The sequence below is a fragment of the Nematolebias whitei genome, chromosome 9 (genome assembly GCF_014905685.2).
Source record: "Nematolebias whitei isolate Nwh7 chromosome 9, NemWhi1, whole genome shotgun sequence".
Taxonomy (NCBI): domain Eukaryota; kingdom Metazoa; phylum Chordata; class Actinopteri; order Cyprinodontiformes; family Rivulidae; genus Nematolebias; species Nematolebias whitei.
In genome coordinates, this window is record NC_056506.1 from 10,820,093 (window position 1) to 10,834,485 (window position 14,393).

General features: G+C 38.2%; 1 protein-coding gene across 1 annotated transcript in view; it reads left to right on the top strand.

The window, feature by feature from the left end:
• Positions 1 to 2,399: 2,399 nt before the first annotated feature.
• The window catches only part of tmem68 (transmembrane protein 68), a 195,918-nt gene continuing 183,924 nt past the window's right edge, over positions 2,400 to 14,393 (top strand). Inside the window, exon 1 of the mRNA XM_037682065.1 lies at positions 2,400 to 2,444. Within this exon, the coding sequence (XP_037537993.1) occupies positions 2,442 to 2,444 (3 nt within the window). The 5' untranslated portion in view covers positions 2,400 to 2,441. The remainder of the gene's footprint in view (positions 2,445 to 14,393) is intronic.

A 14,393-nucleotide genomic window follows, 5' to 3' on the forward strand; every position in this document is an offset into this window, starting at 1 on the left:
TTCCTGTAAAGTGCCCTGAGACAACTTTGTTGTGATTTGGCGCTATATAAATAAACTGAATTGAATTGAATTAAACTGCTCAAAAACTGAGGCCATACTGATTGGCACCCCTCACCAGGTTCAAACATCAACTGTAACGACTATTTCCTTTTCTTGACAAGACCTCCCCCTCTCCACCTCTTTTACAAATCTTGGAATACAAATGGACTCTTATCTTACATTTGAATCACATGAAGCATCTGTTTAAAACCTGTTTCTTCCATCTTCGAAATATCTCCAAATTTTACCCATCTCTCACTTTTGCTGATGCAGAGAAACTTGTTCATGCCTTTGTCCCCTCCAGGCTCGACTACTGCAACTCCCTGTTTACTGGAATCCCTGGCAAAAACCATCAGAAGCTTCAGTATATTCAAAACAGTACAGCCAGGATTTTATTGAGAGCTCGTAAGTTTGAACATATCGCACCCATTCTCCATAACCTCCATTGGCTTCCTGTCATCTACAGAATTCAGTACAAAATTGCTCTCATTAACCATCAGTGTTTAAACAGAAATTCACCAGATTATCTGAAGGACCTTCTTGCTCCATATTCATCCACCCAGTCCCTACGATCACAGAACAGTAATCTCCTCCACCTTCCATGAACTAAATTAAGGACCATGGAAGATTGGTTATTCTGTGTGGCTGCCCCCCGCCTCTGGAACTCCCTCCCTGACTATCTGAGAGCTCCACAATCATTGACTGACTTTAAAAAAGGCTTAAAGACTTTTCTTTTTAAGCAAGCCTATTCTGCCTCCACATGATTGTATCACTGATTTTAGTTGATTTTATTATTTTTAGTAGATTTTATCATTGATTTTAGTTGATTTTATCACAGATTTTATTTGATTTTATCATTGATTTTAGTTGCACTCGGTATCACTTTAAGATTTTTGTTGATGAAGAGTGTGTTACAAATTAAATTCCTCCTTACTATGGTCCATTTCGTGTTTTGGAGAGGGGACCTAAAGATTTTTTGGTGGAGTTGAGGGGTAATCAAGAAAATGTTTCGGTGGACCGTTTGAAACTGGCTCATGTTTTGCCGGGGGACCCATCTGAGTTGGCTCAGCCACCTCATCGCGGCCGTCCCCCAGTTTCTTTGCCCACTCTTCCAGGTTTTCCCCCTACAGCCGGGTTGCCTCCCTCACGTGAACAGTTAAGTGGCAGTCGGTCTGGAGAGTCTCCTTCACTTTCAACCCGTCGCTGTGAAGAGCAGCCGTGGTGGCCGCCTTATTAAACTCCCTAGCCGCTACCGTTAGGCATTTCATTTATTAATTTTTTTGTGTGTGTTTTATACCTGTAATGGGTTTCACAATTTACATGTTTTTTGTGTTTGTGACATTCCGTGTGTTGGGGGGGGGGGTCTGTGTGGCGGACACAAATATATATATTTCACGTCAGAATGTGTTCTTATGGTGAAAGGGACAGAATTGAAAAGGAGCAGATCAACGGTTGTAAATCATTCGTTTTTTTCTGAGCTTGATGTTGCAAGACGTAGAGAATAAATCGAGACTCAAAATATTTTTCATCTCTTTCTGCCGACTTCCATATTCTCAGCTTAAATAGGGTTGACAACACAACTTAATCAGTTGAACAGAGCCATTCTTGAGGGCATCATTAAAATTAAAATGGCATCCTCATGCCATCTTTTTCTCCTGTAAAGTCCAGTGTAAGTACTGGGTACATACTGGGTACTTGCCCTATGTGTATTGGACTCTTATATATTGCTATACTGTATCCAAACTACACAGACAAGTGGATATACCTAAAAAATAGCAAAGTCAGATCAGTTATGTACGCGTTTTTCCCAAAACAAACTTTAGTTTTGTAGTTTGGCAGCACACTGAGAGAGATGTACAGCTCTTGTTGTAGATCAAGAATCAGCCACCAGATGGTGTTTTATAGACTTTATCTTACTGTTCAACACCCACAGTCAGATTGAACCCCACAGGTCTTCATTATATTTACCTCTCTCACTCATGGTTACTCTACTAACTCAAACTAACACATAATGAACACATAAACTAGGCTAACAAGAACAGAACAGTAAAACTTTCACTACTACTACTACTACTTTCACTAAAAGAACAGTGCTAAACAGCTAACTGAAATGATTAACAGTGAACATAAATTCTAACCATAATCCCTCCCTGAGGCCATGTGACCAGCAGTCAACCACAGCAGAATGGTACAATATGTTATTCTAACAAACTCCTGATGTCTAAAACTACTCAGTGAATGTTCTTTTCTTCTTTAATTTACCTGTGGATAGCAGTGAACCCGCCTCAGAGAGTCTGATATGGTCGTCCGAGGGTTTCTCTGATTGTAGCTGACTGCGCAGCAGGATGGCAGACGGGGGTAACCAGTCATGTCTACTGGGATCACAGGACACCGTCTCTTTCATGGTATGAATCCAGTTTACTTACATTTAGAACAATAAAATGGATTGAAATGGGCATGAAAGCAATGTACAGTGTTTCTGAAATGAGCATGAAAACAATGTACAGTGTTTCTACACACCATACAGGGTTTGTATGCAGTTAACTGAATTTTTATGTGGTGTACCCTCTGTACAGGATTTACATATACATATGCATATACATCTTAGGGCTGGGCGATATAGACCAAAATTAATATCTCGATATTTTAAGATAAATTGCAATATACGATATATATTTCGATGTAGGGTTGGGGGGATATATCGAATATACTCCATGTATAAGAGGTTGAACGAGTATATAATTTTTAAACTCGACATTAACATAATAAAACCCAAGTAGAACTCTAGTATTTGATGACATCATAGATCTCAAGATACAAAAATAAATAAATAAATAAAACCGCAAAAAAAGGTAATTATTTACAAAAGAAAAGACCAACAAAACATTGGGAGCGTATATTATGCTCCTACCATTTATTATACTGCAAATAAGTCACAGGAAAAATTAAACTATTAGTTATCATTATTAAACTGCAAACGTGAAGAAACATGCAGTACGTCAAAAACGAAACTTAAACCGAAACTGGTTCTGGTTCGGTGGATTGGACCCGGTGTTACACCATACTCTGTGACCTGCAACAGTGCAACAACGCCCCCTACGGTCATACGGTGGTCACATAATATGACGTCACTACGGATACCCTACGTTACATTTTTAACCTTGATAGATGTCCTAGAAATTGATGTGTAGATTACTCAAGTACTCTGTTAATGCCCTACCAAGTATATATACCATACCATACCATTACGAAGAACCGCCGTTTGGACCTGCGAGCCGCTGAAACTGAGCTGTTTACGGCGGAGACCCTGTCCGCCGCTGTTGGACCCGTGAGCTGCTGAAACCGAGCCGTTTACGGCGGAGACCCTGTCCGCCACTGTTGGACCTGCGAGCCGCTGAAACCGAGCGGTTTTCGGCAGAGACCCGGTCCGCCGCTGTTGGACCTGCGAGCCGCTGAACCGAGCTGTTTACGTCGGAGACCCGGTCCGCCGTCGATTGGACCTGCGAGCCGCTGGAACCGAGCTTTTTACGGAGGAGACCCGGTCCGCCGCCGATTGGACCTGCGAGCCGCTGAAACCGAGGAAGCTATACTACAGCTGTGGGATCTGGGAGCTGTTGCAACCGGGACCTGGTCTGTCACCGTTGGGGCTGCGAACTGCTGGACCGAGTGAATCGTGGGACCCGGAGGTTGTTGCCGCTAGGCCTCGGCCAGACCTGGCTAGGCCTCGGCTAACAACATAAGCTAACAACATAAGCCTGTGAACCTCGTGGCTGGATCCTGTGCTTCTGAGAGTTGAGACCAATAATCCAGAAGTATCGTGAGTAATGCCGAGCAAACACAGACATAAGAGACAAGTGTCGGAAAATAATTCAGAAGATATGGAGGAAGTTCAAAAATCTTTGAACTTTTTGAGTGCTGAACTGACTAAATTATCAGCTAAATGTGAATTACTGACAGGACTGTTTGAAGAAGTGAGACAATTGAAAGAACTGATGACTAATAAAGACAGGAAAATAGCTGAACTGGAACAGAAAGTAGACGACATGGAACAATACACAAAAATAGACAACTTGGTGATCACTGGACTGGAAGTTAGGAACCGGACATATGCAAGAGTTGTTGCTGGTACTAACACAATAGAAGACGCACCACAGGAAGAACTACAGACTCTGGAGGAGCAAGTAGTGAATTTTTTACAAAACAAAGACATTGACCTCGAACATGAGGACATTTCAATCTGTCACACTCTGCCCAACAAATCAGATAAAGCCAAACCATCCATAGTCATAAAGTTCATTAGCAGGAAATCAAGAAACAAGATAATAATGTAAGCAAAAAAACTGAAGGGAACAAATGTTTACATAAACGAACATCTAACTAAAAAAATGGAAATATTGCACGTGAAGCAAGGTGGTTGAAAAAACAGAAAAAAATAGCATCAACTTGGACAAGAAATGGAAACATTTGGATCAAAATACAGGAAGGATCTCAGGCTAAAATAATAAAAGACCTGAAGGATCTGGAAAAACTAAAATGAGCTCAGGAAATGACAGATGATAAATCATTGACATGACTTCACAAACAAGAAATTAACAAAATATAAAATAAACAAATACATTAAAACATGGCAACATACGAAGACTTAGAGTTTAAAATATACAATGTTGAAGATGCGATTGATACAAATTTTTTCCCTGAAATATAAGACTGTGAATATTATAATTAGGAGTGCACCTATTTCAATTTTCAGGCCGATCACCGATTTTTTGAAAATCTGAACTGCCGATTCCGATTTTGGCCGATACCGATTTTTTTTTTATAAGCAACAGTGTCAGGTGTTACAAGATCACAATGCACCTTCAATTTACCAATCTTATTTTATTGTAAAACATACCCTTGAAAAATACCCTAGAAACAATACAAACTTGTTGTTTTAACTTGTCATGAGGTAGTATTCTGAAATATAAATGAAGTTTACACAATTTTTGTTAAAACTATAAAATTAACCAAAAAAAAAAAAAGTTCAGTTCCTTCAACTCTTTCACTTGTTACATTTAAAAAAAACAAAACTTAAAAAGATAATGCAACAAGTGTAACATTTTCAAGTCGGTGGGTAATAAGAAATAAGACTGTCACAGGTAAGTTAGTTCTCACAGACTTATTCCAGTCACTTTCATTAGTGGCAGGTTTTTCTTGATGAACAAAAGCATTTCTGCTTTGTCACCAGACAGGCGACTTCTTTTCTCATCTACTACATGTCCAGCCAAGCTAAACAGGCGCTCGCTTTCAACGCTTGTGCATGGGGCAGAGAGATAGGTTCGGGCAAGTAGAGCAAGATGAGGGAAACGATTTTCATTGATCATCCAGTAGACCAATGGGTCCTGGCTCCTTTCGACAGGAACCTCAGATAGGTAGTTCTGTACCTGCATAGCTGAAGGGCTGGCCAGCTGTTGCTCCTGTTCAATGTTCTCCTTCAAGATTTCATCGTGAGCTGCAAACAGTAGACTACGCCTTTTGGCTGCAGGTTCATCTATATCAGGAGGTCCCACTTCAGAGGATGTTCCTGCAGCAGGTGTGCATCTGGTCTCCCCCTCTGCAAGTTTGGTCAAAAGGAGCAGTTTCACGTCATCTTTCACCTCTGCTGAGAAGTAGCGATTCTTGTACTTTGTTTTGCATAAACAAAGAAAGATGGGTCAATCATTGTGTTTTGTATACATTAACAGTTTTTATGACTTGCATGTAAATAAAGAAATGCATTTCAATCAATAAATTTTTATTTTTAATTTAATTTAAATGTTTGTTGAAATATAGTAGTAGGCTAAAAGTAATTATGGCTAAAATAGAATGTTAATAGTTACTTGCCTTGGATCCAGAACAGTGGCCAAGCTGTACAGGGGCTCATGCTCAATGTTGCTGAATCTTCTCACAACAGCCTCCAGCAACGTAGCTTTGGCTGTACCCACGCCACGGTCTGTGCTCGCTTGCCTCTCCAAAATCCGCTTGAGTGCAGTGATGGCTGGGATGACATCTGCTGCTGTAGCTGTTGATGAGCTAATCTCCTTTGTGAGTTCCTCAAAAGGTGCAAGAATGGTGAGCACATTGTCCAGTAGCTCCCACTGGTGTGCTGTGAGTGTGGCTGGTAACTCATGCTCAGCAGCATACACGCCAATAGCACGTCTCTGCTCCAACAGCGACTGCAGCATGTAGACTGTGCTGTTCCACCTCGTTGAAACGTCTTGCTGTAATCGTTTCCTGGGTTGACCTAACTGTGTCTGTATGTCATAAAGTCGGGAATAGGCAAGTGATGAATGCTTAAAATGTCCGACAATTCTCCTTCCGGTTGCCACCATGTCTGTGATGCTGCGCTGCGCCAGCTGTCCCTCATTTACAACCAGTTGCAGTGTGTGCCAGGCAGGGTAAATTTTTCAGGTTGATATCATCCAGCGCTTTGGCCATATTACGAGCATTATCCCGTAAAACAACGTGAACTCTTCCATTATCGATTTCCCAGTGATTCAGCATCGCCTTAAACTCTGCTGATAAATTGGCCGCAGTGTGAGACCCCGCCATATCTTTACAGTTTAAGAGTACTTGAAGACGTTCGAACTGTTCGTCAATCCACTGTGCAGTAAAACTTAACATGAACATTAAACTTACATCAGAAGTCCAGATGTCTGTTGTAAAGCTGAGTGTATTTGTATTAGCTTTTAGCAGGCTGCGGGTGTCTCTCGAAACTTGGCTGAACAACTCCGGTAATGCAACATCAGAAAAATATTTCCGACTCGGCATATTATATCGTGGGCACACGTGCTGCATCAAGCTTCTAAAACCTTTGTCCTCAACGACTGAAAATGGCTGGTCGTCTAATGCCATGAACTCCATCACTTTCCTCGTGGTAGCTTTGCTCTTTTCGTTGCTCATAAAAGCTAACAGCGACCCACCGACTGCCTCTTTGTTAGCGCTAGCTTTAGCATTAGCCTTAGCTTGGTTGCTCTCTTCAAACATTGCATACTTGGCGGCGTGGTGATTTCTTAAATGGCGAACGAGGTTTGTTGTATTAAAGGTTTTGGTGGTGGCTCCACCACGACTTACTTCGGCTTTACACGAATTGCAAATTGCGATCTTTGGCTCATTTTATTTTACAGCGTAGAACTTCCAAACCGACGACATGGCTGCTCCGAGTGACCTGTGTGTGAGCTCTCACAGTGGAGCAAAAGGGGACAGCAGCTGATTTTCAGACCTTTCCGGCGGCAGATACGATCGGTGGATAAAATCGGCTTCTCATTTAAAGATCGGCCGATCGCCGATCTCCCCAAATCAAGGAAATCGGGGCCGATCGATCGGCCGGCCGATTTATCGGTGCACCCCTAATTATAATGAACAGTTTAATGACATCAATATAACAAATGGAGGTCTCTCTATTATTCACTTTAATAGTAGAAGTTTAAATGCAAATATATCCAAAATAACAGATTATTTAAAACAGCTAAACAGAACCTTTACAATAATAGCACCGTCAGAGACATGGCACAACAATGAAAACACAACTAATGCTCACATAGAAGGGTATGAATTATATCATGTGAACAGAAGCAGTAAAAGGGGTGGTGGAGTGGCTCTATTTGTTAAAAATGAAATAAAATGTAAATTAATTAATGAAATGTCAATAATTGTTGATAATATCATGGAAATAATAACAATAGAAATAATAAACAAGAATGATAAAAACATATAGATAAGTTGTGTATATCGATCTTCAGGATCAAATATAGAAATATTCACTGATAAAATCGTACAACTATTGGACAAGAGTTTTAATAAAAGCATTTTTTTTGTGTGGAGACTTTAATATTGACTTGGGAAATAAAACAGATTCAAATAACATCAGTACATTTACAAATTCATTGTATAGTTTAAATCTTTATCCGTTAATATCAAAACCAACAAGAATTACAACCCATAGTGCTACAATAATCGATAATATTTTCACAAATGTAACAAATGGGGATGTGATGGGAGGTATTTTAATGAGTGATTTGAGTGATCATTTACCAGTTTTCATGATTTATAAAAATGATCAAAGCATTACAAAAGAAATCACAATTAAGAAAAAAAACAATAAACACATCAAAAAAAGCAATGGACAAATTAAAAGATGATTTACATAAACAATGCTGGAAAGACGTGTACGTTGATGATGTGAACAGATCATATGATGAGTTTATGAATATTTTGGGAGGTCTGTATGAAAAGAATTGTGTGCAAAATAATTATACAAACAGAAATGTTGTTGACCATGACGAAATGGTTGAGAAATGCTTGTAAAAAAATAATTATTTGTATACATGTTTCTTGAAATTGAGAACACAAGAGGCTGAAGAGAAATATAAGAAGTATAAAAATAAATTAGTAGTGATTATAAGGAAACAAAAGAAGGAATATTATAGTGATTTATTAAATAAAAGTAATGGTGATATGAAAGCTACATGGCGAGTAATAAATAGTGTTCTGAAAAGTCACAAAGCAAAAACAGGTATTTCACAATATTTTTTGAAGGATGACAATGAAATCCATGCTGAAAATGAAATTGTAAATGGATTTAATCATCATTTTGTGAATGTTGGATCAAGCCTTGCTGCTAAAATACCAAAAGTAGACAATAATATGAACCATTCAGTTATAGGTTGTGACAACAGTATTTTTCTTAATGGAACTGACAAAGAAGAAATAATGAATGTAATAAAGAATCTTACAGATAAGAGATCAAAAGACTGGGTGGACATGGATATGATGTTTGTAAAGGACATAATGAGTTATGTTATCGAGCCGTTTACATATATTTGTAATTTATCATTTTCAAAAGGAATATTTCCAGACAATATGAAAGTAGCTAAGGTAGTTCCTCTCTTTAAAAATGGTGATAAATGTATGTTCAATAATTATAGACCAATATCCTTATTACCAAAGTTCTCAAAAATTCTAGAAAAACTATTTGTGACAAGATTAGATAAATTTATTACTAAACAAAACATTCTAAGTAGCAGTCATTATGGGTTTAGAGCAAAAAACTCTACATCAATGGCTCTCATGGAAATAATAGAACAAATAACTACTACTGTCGATCAAAAACAGTATTGTGTTAGTATTTTTGTTGATTTAAAAAAAGCATTCGATACTATTGACCACACTATTCTCCTTGAAAAATTAAATAAATATGGTATAAGAGGACCAGCATTACACTGGGTATCTAGCTATTTAAAATATAGAAAACAGTTTGTACAAATAAATGGTGTAAGATCTGACCTGTGCAATATCACTTGTGGAGTTCCTCAAGGCTCTGTACTTAGACCAAAGTTATTTATTTTATATGTGAATGACTTGGTGAATATATCAGGACTCCTCAAATGTGTCTTTTTTGCAGATGACACCACATTTTTTTGTTTGGGTAAAGATGTAAAACGGATGTTGGAATTGATGAAGACAGAATTTGATAAAATACAATTTTGGTTTAAACTTAATAAATTATCATTAAATTTAGATAAAACTAAATACATGATATTTAGTAACAAAAAGAGAACTGTTGATGATCCATTTAAAATTGAGGGTGTTGAGATTTGTAGAGTTAATGAGATGAAATTTTTGGGTGTAATCATTGATGAACATCTAACATGGAAAAATCACATAAATTCTGTAAGAACAAAAATAGCTAAATCTATTGCAGTACTATACAAAGTCAGGGAATTATTAAATGATAAAGCTCTGTACATGTTGTATAACACAATCATTGTTCCACATTTAATCTATTGCATTGATGTTTGGGGGAAAGTGTGTAAAACATTTACAAAACCTATTTTTATTTTACAGAAAAGAGCTGTAAGAATTATCACCAGAAAGCATTACAGTCACCCATCAAGCACATTATTTTATCAACTGAAGTTATTGAAGTTCCATGATTTGGTAGATTTCAGTATTTTATCAGTTATGTATAGGGCTCAAAATAACACATTACCATTAAATATCCAAAGAAATTTTGTTAAAAGACAAAGTTGTTACAATCTTAAGGGGATAGAGATATTTGTCAAACCACAATTCAGAACTAGTCTGAAGGGAAGGTCTACCTCAATCCAAGGAATTGGATTGTGGAATGGTCTAGAGAGTGATGTTAAAAATGCCAAGTCAATGTGTACATTTAAGAAAAAGATCAAAGCTGAATTGTTAAAAAAGTATATATGAAGTAGCTTAGTGTGTGTTTTGTATTAGAATTAGAAAAATTAGAAATAATTATTCATTTTGTTCTGTTTCTTGAAAATTATTGTGATTGAAATAATTGTTTGAAAAAAGGGGCAGATATAATAAGATTTTTTCTTCTTTCTGCTGCCTTTCATTTTAAATATTTTGTATATATTTTTTATATTGTTATGGAATTGTTTTGTACTTTTTTAAAATGAATAAATTTTATACCATACCATACCACTTTATTTATAAAGCACTTAAAACAGCAACAAGGCCAACCAAAGTGCTGTACAGACAGAACAACAGGTAACACACAAAGCAAAATACAAAGTGAGGTAAATCAGAATATAGACATAAAAACTATGCAGATAATGATGACAAACCAGTGTGGAGCATACAGGATCAAGACACAAATCATCTGGTGTTGAAAGCTACTGAATAGTAGTGAGTTTTTAAGCGGGACTTGAAAACCGAGAGGGAGGGGGCCTTTCTGACAAGCAGAGGTAACTCGTTCCAGACTCTTGGTCCTGCTACAGAGAAGGCCCTGTCACCTCTGCGCTTAAGACGAGTTCCTGGAACTGTGAACATATATATGTATATGTATTTACGATTGTTAAAATGGCTTTATCGCAACCATTGAGTATTATTAGATGAAAATCCGTGTAGTTCTTTTCCTCCCGTCTGTGCCTCCAACTTCACACAGCCCCCTTCTTCTCCCTCTTTGAATACAAACACAGCACCTCACCCGTGCGAGCTTAACCCACCTCCTGCTTCTCCAGATGAGAATGCATCCGCAGAACATCCTTTTCAACTCATTTGAGATTTGGGGCTGTAGATGAGATATATTTGAGCATTTGAGATGTTAATCCGCTGCTGTTTGGTGTAGAAAACTGCCTTGTTGCCATGGTTACGCATCATAACAAATGTCTTAAACTAAAAAAGTTTCAGTAAATATCCTTCCAGCTGCACAGCATCTGATACCAGAAGAACCCATCATCCAACAAATGTGATTTACATCCATAAAAAGAGGAATTAAAGTTTCCAAAAGCAAAATCTCAGAATGAAAGTAACAGAGCTGCTCCAACATGCAGCCACCTTGAGCGGCGCAATTCTAGAACATTAACATAATGATGACAACAGTAGACCATCATAAAAGAAAGCATATGAATTGAAAAAATAAATGGAAGAAAATTATATTAAAAACCGAAACAAAAACAGCTACATTATAAAGTGATGTAAAATACTAAAAACAGGAACATCTGCATTGTTTTGTGCCATGAACTTAGCAGATGTTTGAATATTGAGATATATATCGTATATCGTGATTTATCTTTAAAATGTCGATAGTAATTTTGGTCCGTATCATGCAGCCCTATCTCGATGTAGTTTTTTTTCCCATAAAGTAATAAAAATATATTTCTGAGTCAAAGCTTTGTCCCAGTTGTCACACAGGCTCATTTATTAACAACGGCTGTAACTGTACAAAATAAATGTCTAAAAAATAAACTATTTACATGTATTAAATTCTTTTTTAGACATTTATTTACATGTATCTCACCCTGCACCTGAAGAATTTTCTCTCGACACTATTGAAAAGCATGTCTACATGCAGGAAAAAGAAGAACTTTACAGGATGCGAGTTGAAGATGCTTCTAAACAAGATAGTCACGTAAAAACATTCTTAGCACGCTGTCCTCTGGCATTAGCTCCAAGCGCAATAGGAGTGAGTGGGACAATGTGTGTAAATGCTTTAAGGTCAGAGCACTGCACACTCGCAGACTTTAAGAAAAAATAATCAAACAAGGTGGATATGAAGCGGAAGCCCATCGCCACTTACATGGACTATGCTTTTTATTCAAAAAGCTCTGAACTTCTACACAAACTAGGAGGCGCCGCCATTACCAGCCGGCGCTAGCTAGCCGTTGGCATCATCAAAGGCCTGAAGGCGGTGCAGGAAGGCTGAGTCTGAGGAAACTGTCGTCAGGCCTGGGAGATGCTGCCTTCAGATTTGGGGGCTGTTGCCGCTGGGCCCTCGGCTGCCATTGTCGAACCTGGGAGCTGCTCCGCAGAGCCCTGGGCTGCTGCTGTCGGATATGGGGCTATGGCCACTGGGCCCTGGGCTGCCGTTGTCGGACCTGGGAGCTGCTGCCGACATACTTGGGGGCTGTTGCCGCTGGGCCCCGAACTGTCGTCGTTGGACATGGGGGCTTCTGTGGCCAGGCCCCAGGGCTACTGCTATCAGACCGGAGAGCTGCTACCGCCAGGTCCAGGAGTAGCGTGAGTCATGCCGAATAAACGTGGACAAAGTAGAGTCAGTGGAAGATAATTCAGACAATATGGCGAAATTTTAAAATAATCACTGAACTTTGAGTTCAGAACTGACTAAATTAACATCTCAGCACAAACTCCTTATCGGTCTGATGGAGGAAGTGAAGCTGTTAAAAGTTCCAAGTGATAGAGACAAAATGATGGCTGAACTGGAACAAAAAGTAGATGATCTGGAACAATATACAAGACGAGATGATTTGGTAATTGCTGGACTTGAATTTTAACACCGGACATATGCAAGAGTTGCTGCAAATGTAAACATCACAGAAGACTCACCACAAGAAGAGCTGCAGACTCTGAAGGAACAAGTAGTGACTTTTTTTTTTTTTTACAGAACAAAGACATTGACATTCAACATGAGGACATTTCCATCTGTCACACCTTGCCCAGTAAATTAGAAAAATTAGAACCAATCCCATATTGTGTAATTAATCTGTTAAATGGGATGTAGTCCACTTCTTCATATATATGTTCCAAATATTCAATTCCTTTACACCTCCAACCTGGGAAGTTTATCATCTTATTCTGTTGTAGGATGTCAGGGTTGTTCCAGATGGGTGTACGTTTGCATGGGATTAGTGAAGACTCTGTCATTTTAAGAAACTCCCACCAAGCTGTCAGAGAGGAGCTGATATTGATGCTTTTAAAGCATTCCTGTCGTTTTATGTTTGAGCTAATGAATGGAAGGTCCGAGATCATTATATTATTGCAAAGTGTCTGTTCTACGTCTAGCCAGGGTTCATCAAGGGGTGTGTGTTTTATCCATTTTGAGATGTATTCTAGCCTGTTGGCTAGAAAATAATGATAAAAGTTGGGTAATTCTAGTCCTCCTTTATCTTTGGATTTCTGTAGTGTTTTTAATCTAATACGAGGGCGTTTATCTTTCCACAGAAATTTAGAAATAGAGGAGTCCAGGGATCTAAACCAGTCAGATGATGGTTTATTTGGGATCATTGAGAATAAATAATTTATTCTAGGCAAAACCATCATTTTTATTGATGCGATCCTTCCCATGAGAGATATGGGTAAAGATTTCCATCTAGCCAGATCATCCTCAATTTTCTTTAAAAGTGGGGTGTGGTTTAGTTTTGTTAAATCTGCTAATTTAGGCGAAACTTTGATACCCAAATATGTAATATTCCCTGATTGCAGTTGTGTAGTAAGTGAATTGTTGAAAGAGCAATTAATTGGTAGAACTGTGGATTTTAGCCAGTTTATAGAGTAATCTGAAACTTTTGAGAAGGAGTTTATCAGTCCAATAACCTGAGAGATGGAGGTTTGTGAATGCCAGAGGAAGAGCAGCACATCATCAGCATATAGACTGATTTTGTGCTCTCTGTTCTTGCATTTTATGCCTTTAATATCTGTAGTTTGCCTGATTGCTGCGGCTAGCGGTTCGATGAAAATAGCAAACAGTGAGGGGGAGAGTGGACATCCCTGCCTCGTGCCCCTTTGCAGAGCAAAACTAGCAGATATTTGATTGTTTGTCCTAATGCATGCTGAAGGAGAACTGTATAATATTTGTAACCAATTTATGAAATAATTTCCAAAACCAAATTTATGTAAGGCTGCAAATAAAAATTTCCAGTTAACTCTATCAAAAGCTTTTTCTGCATCTAGAGAGAATATTGCAGTTTCAATATTTTTACTGTAAGAATAATCTATTAAATTAAATAATCTGCGTGAATTTGTGGATGAATGTCTCCCTTTTATAAAACCAGTTTGGTCTGGATGTATTATTAGAGGAGTTACCTTTTCTAATCTTTTTGAGAGGGCTTTACAAATTATTTTAA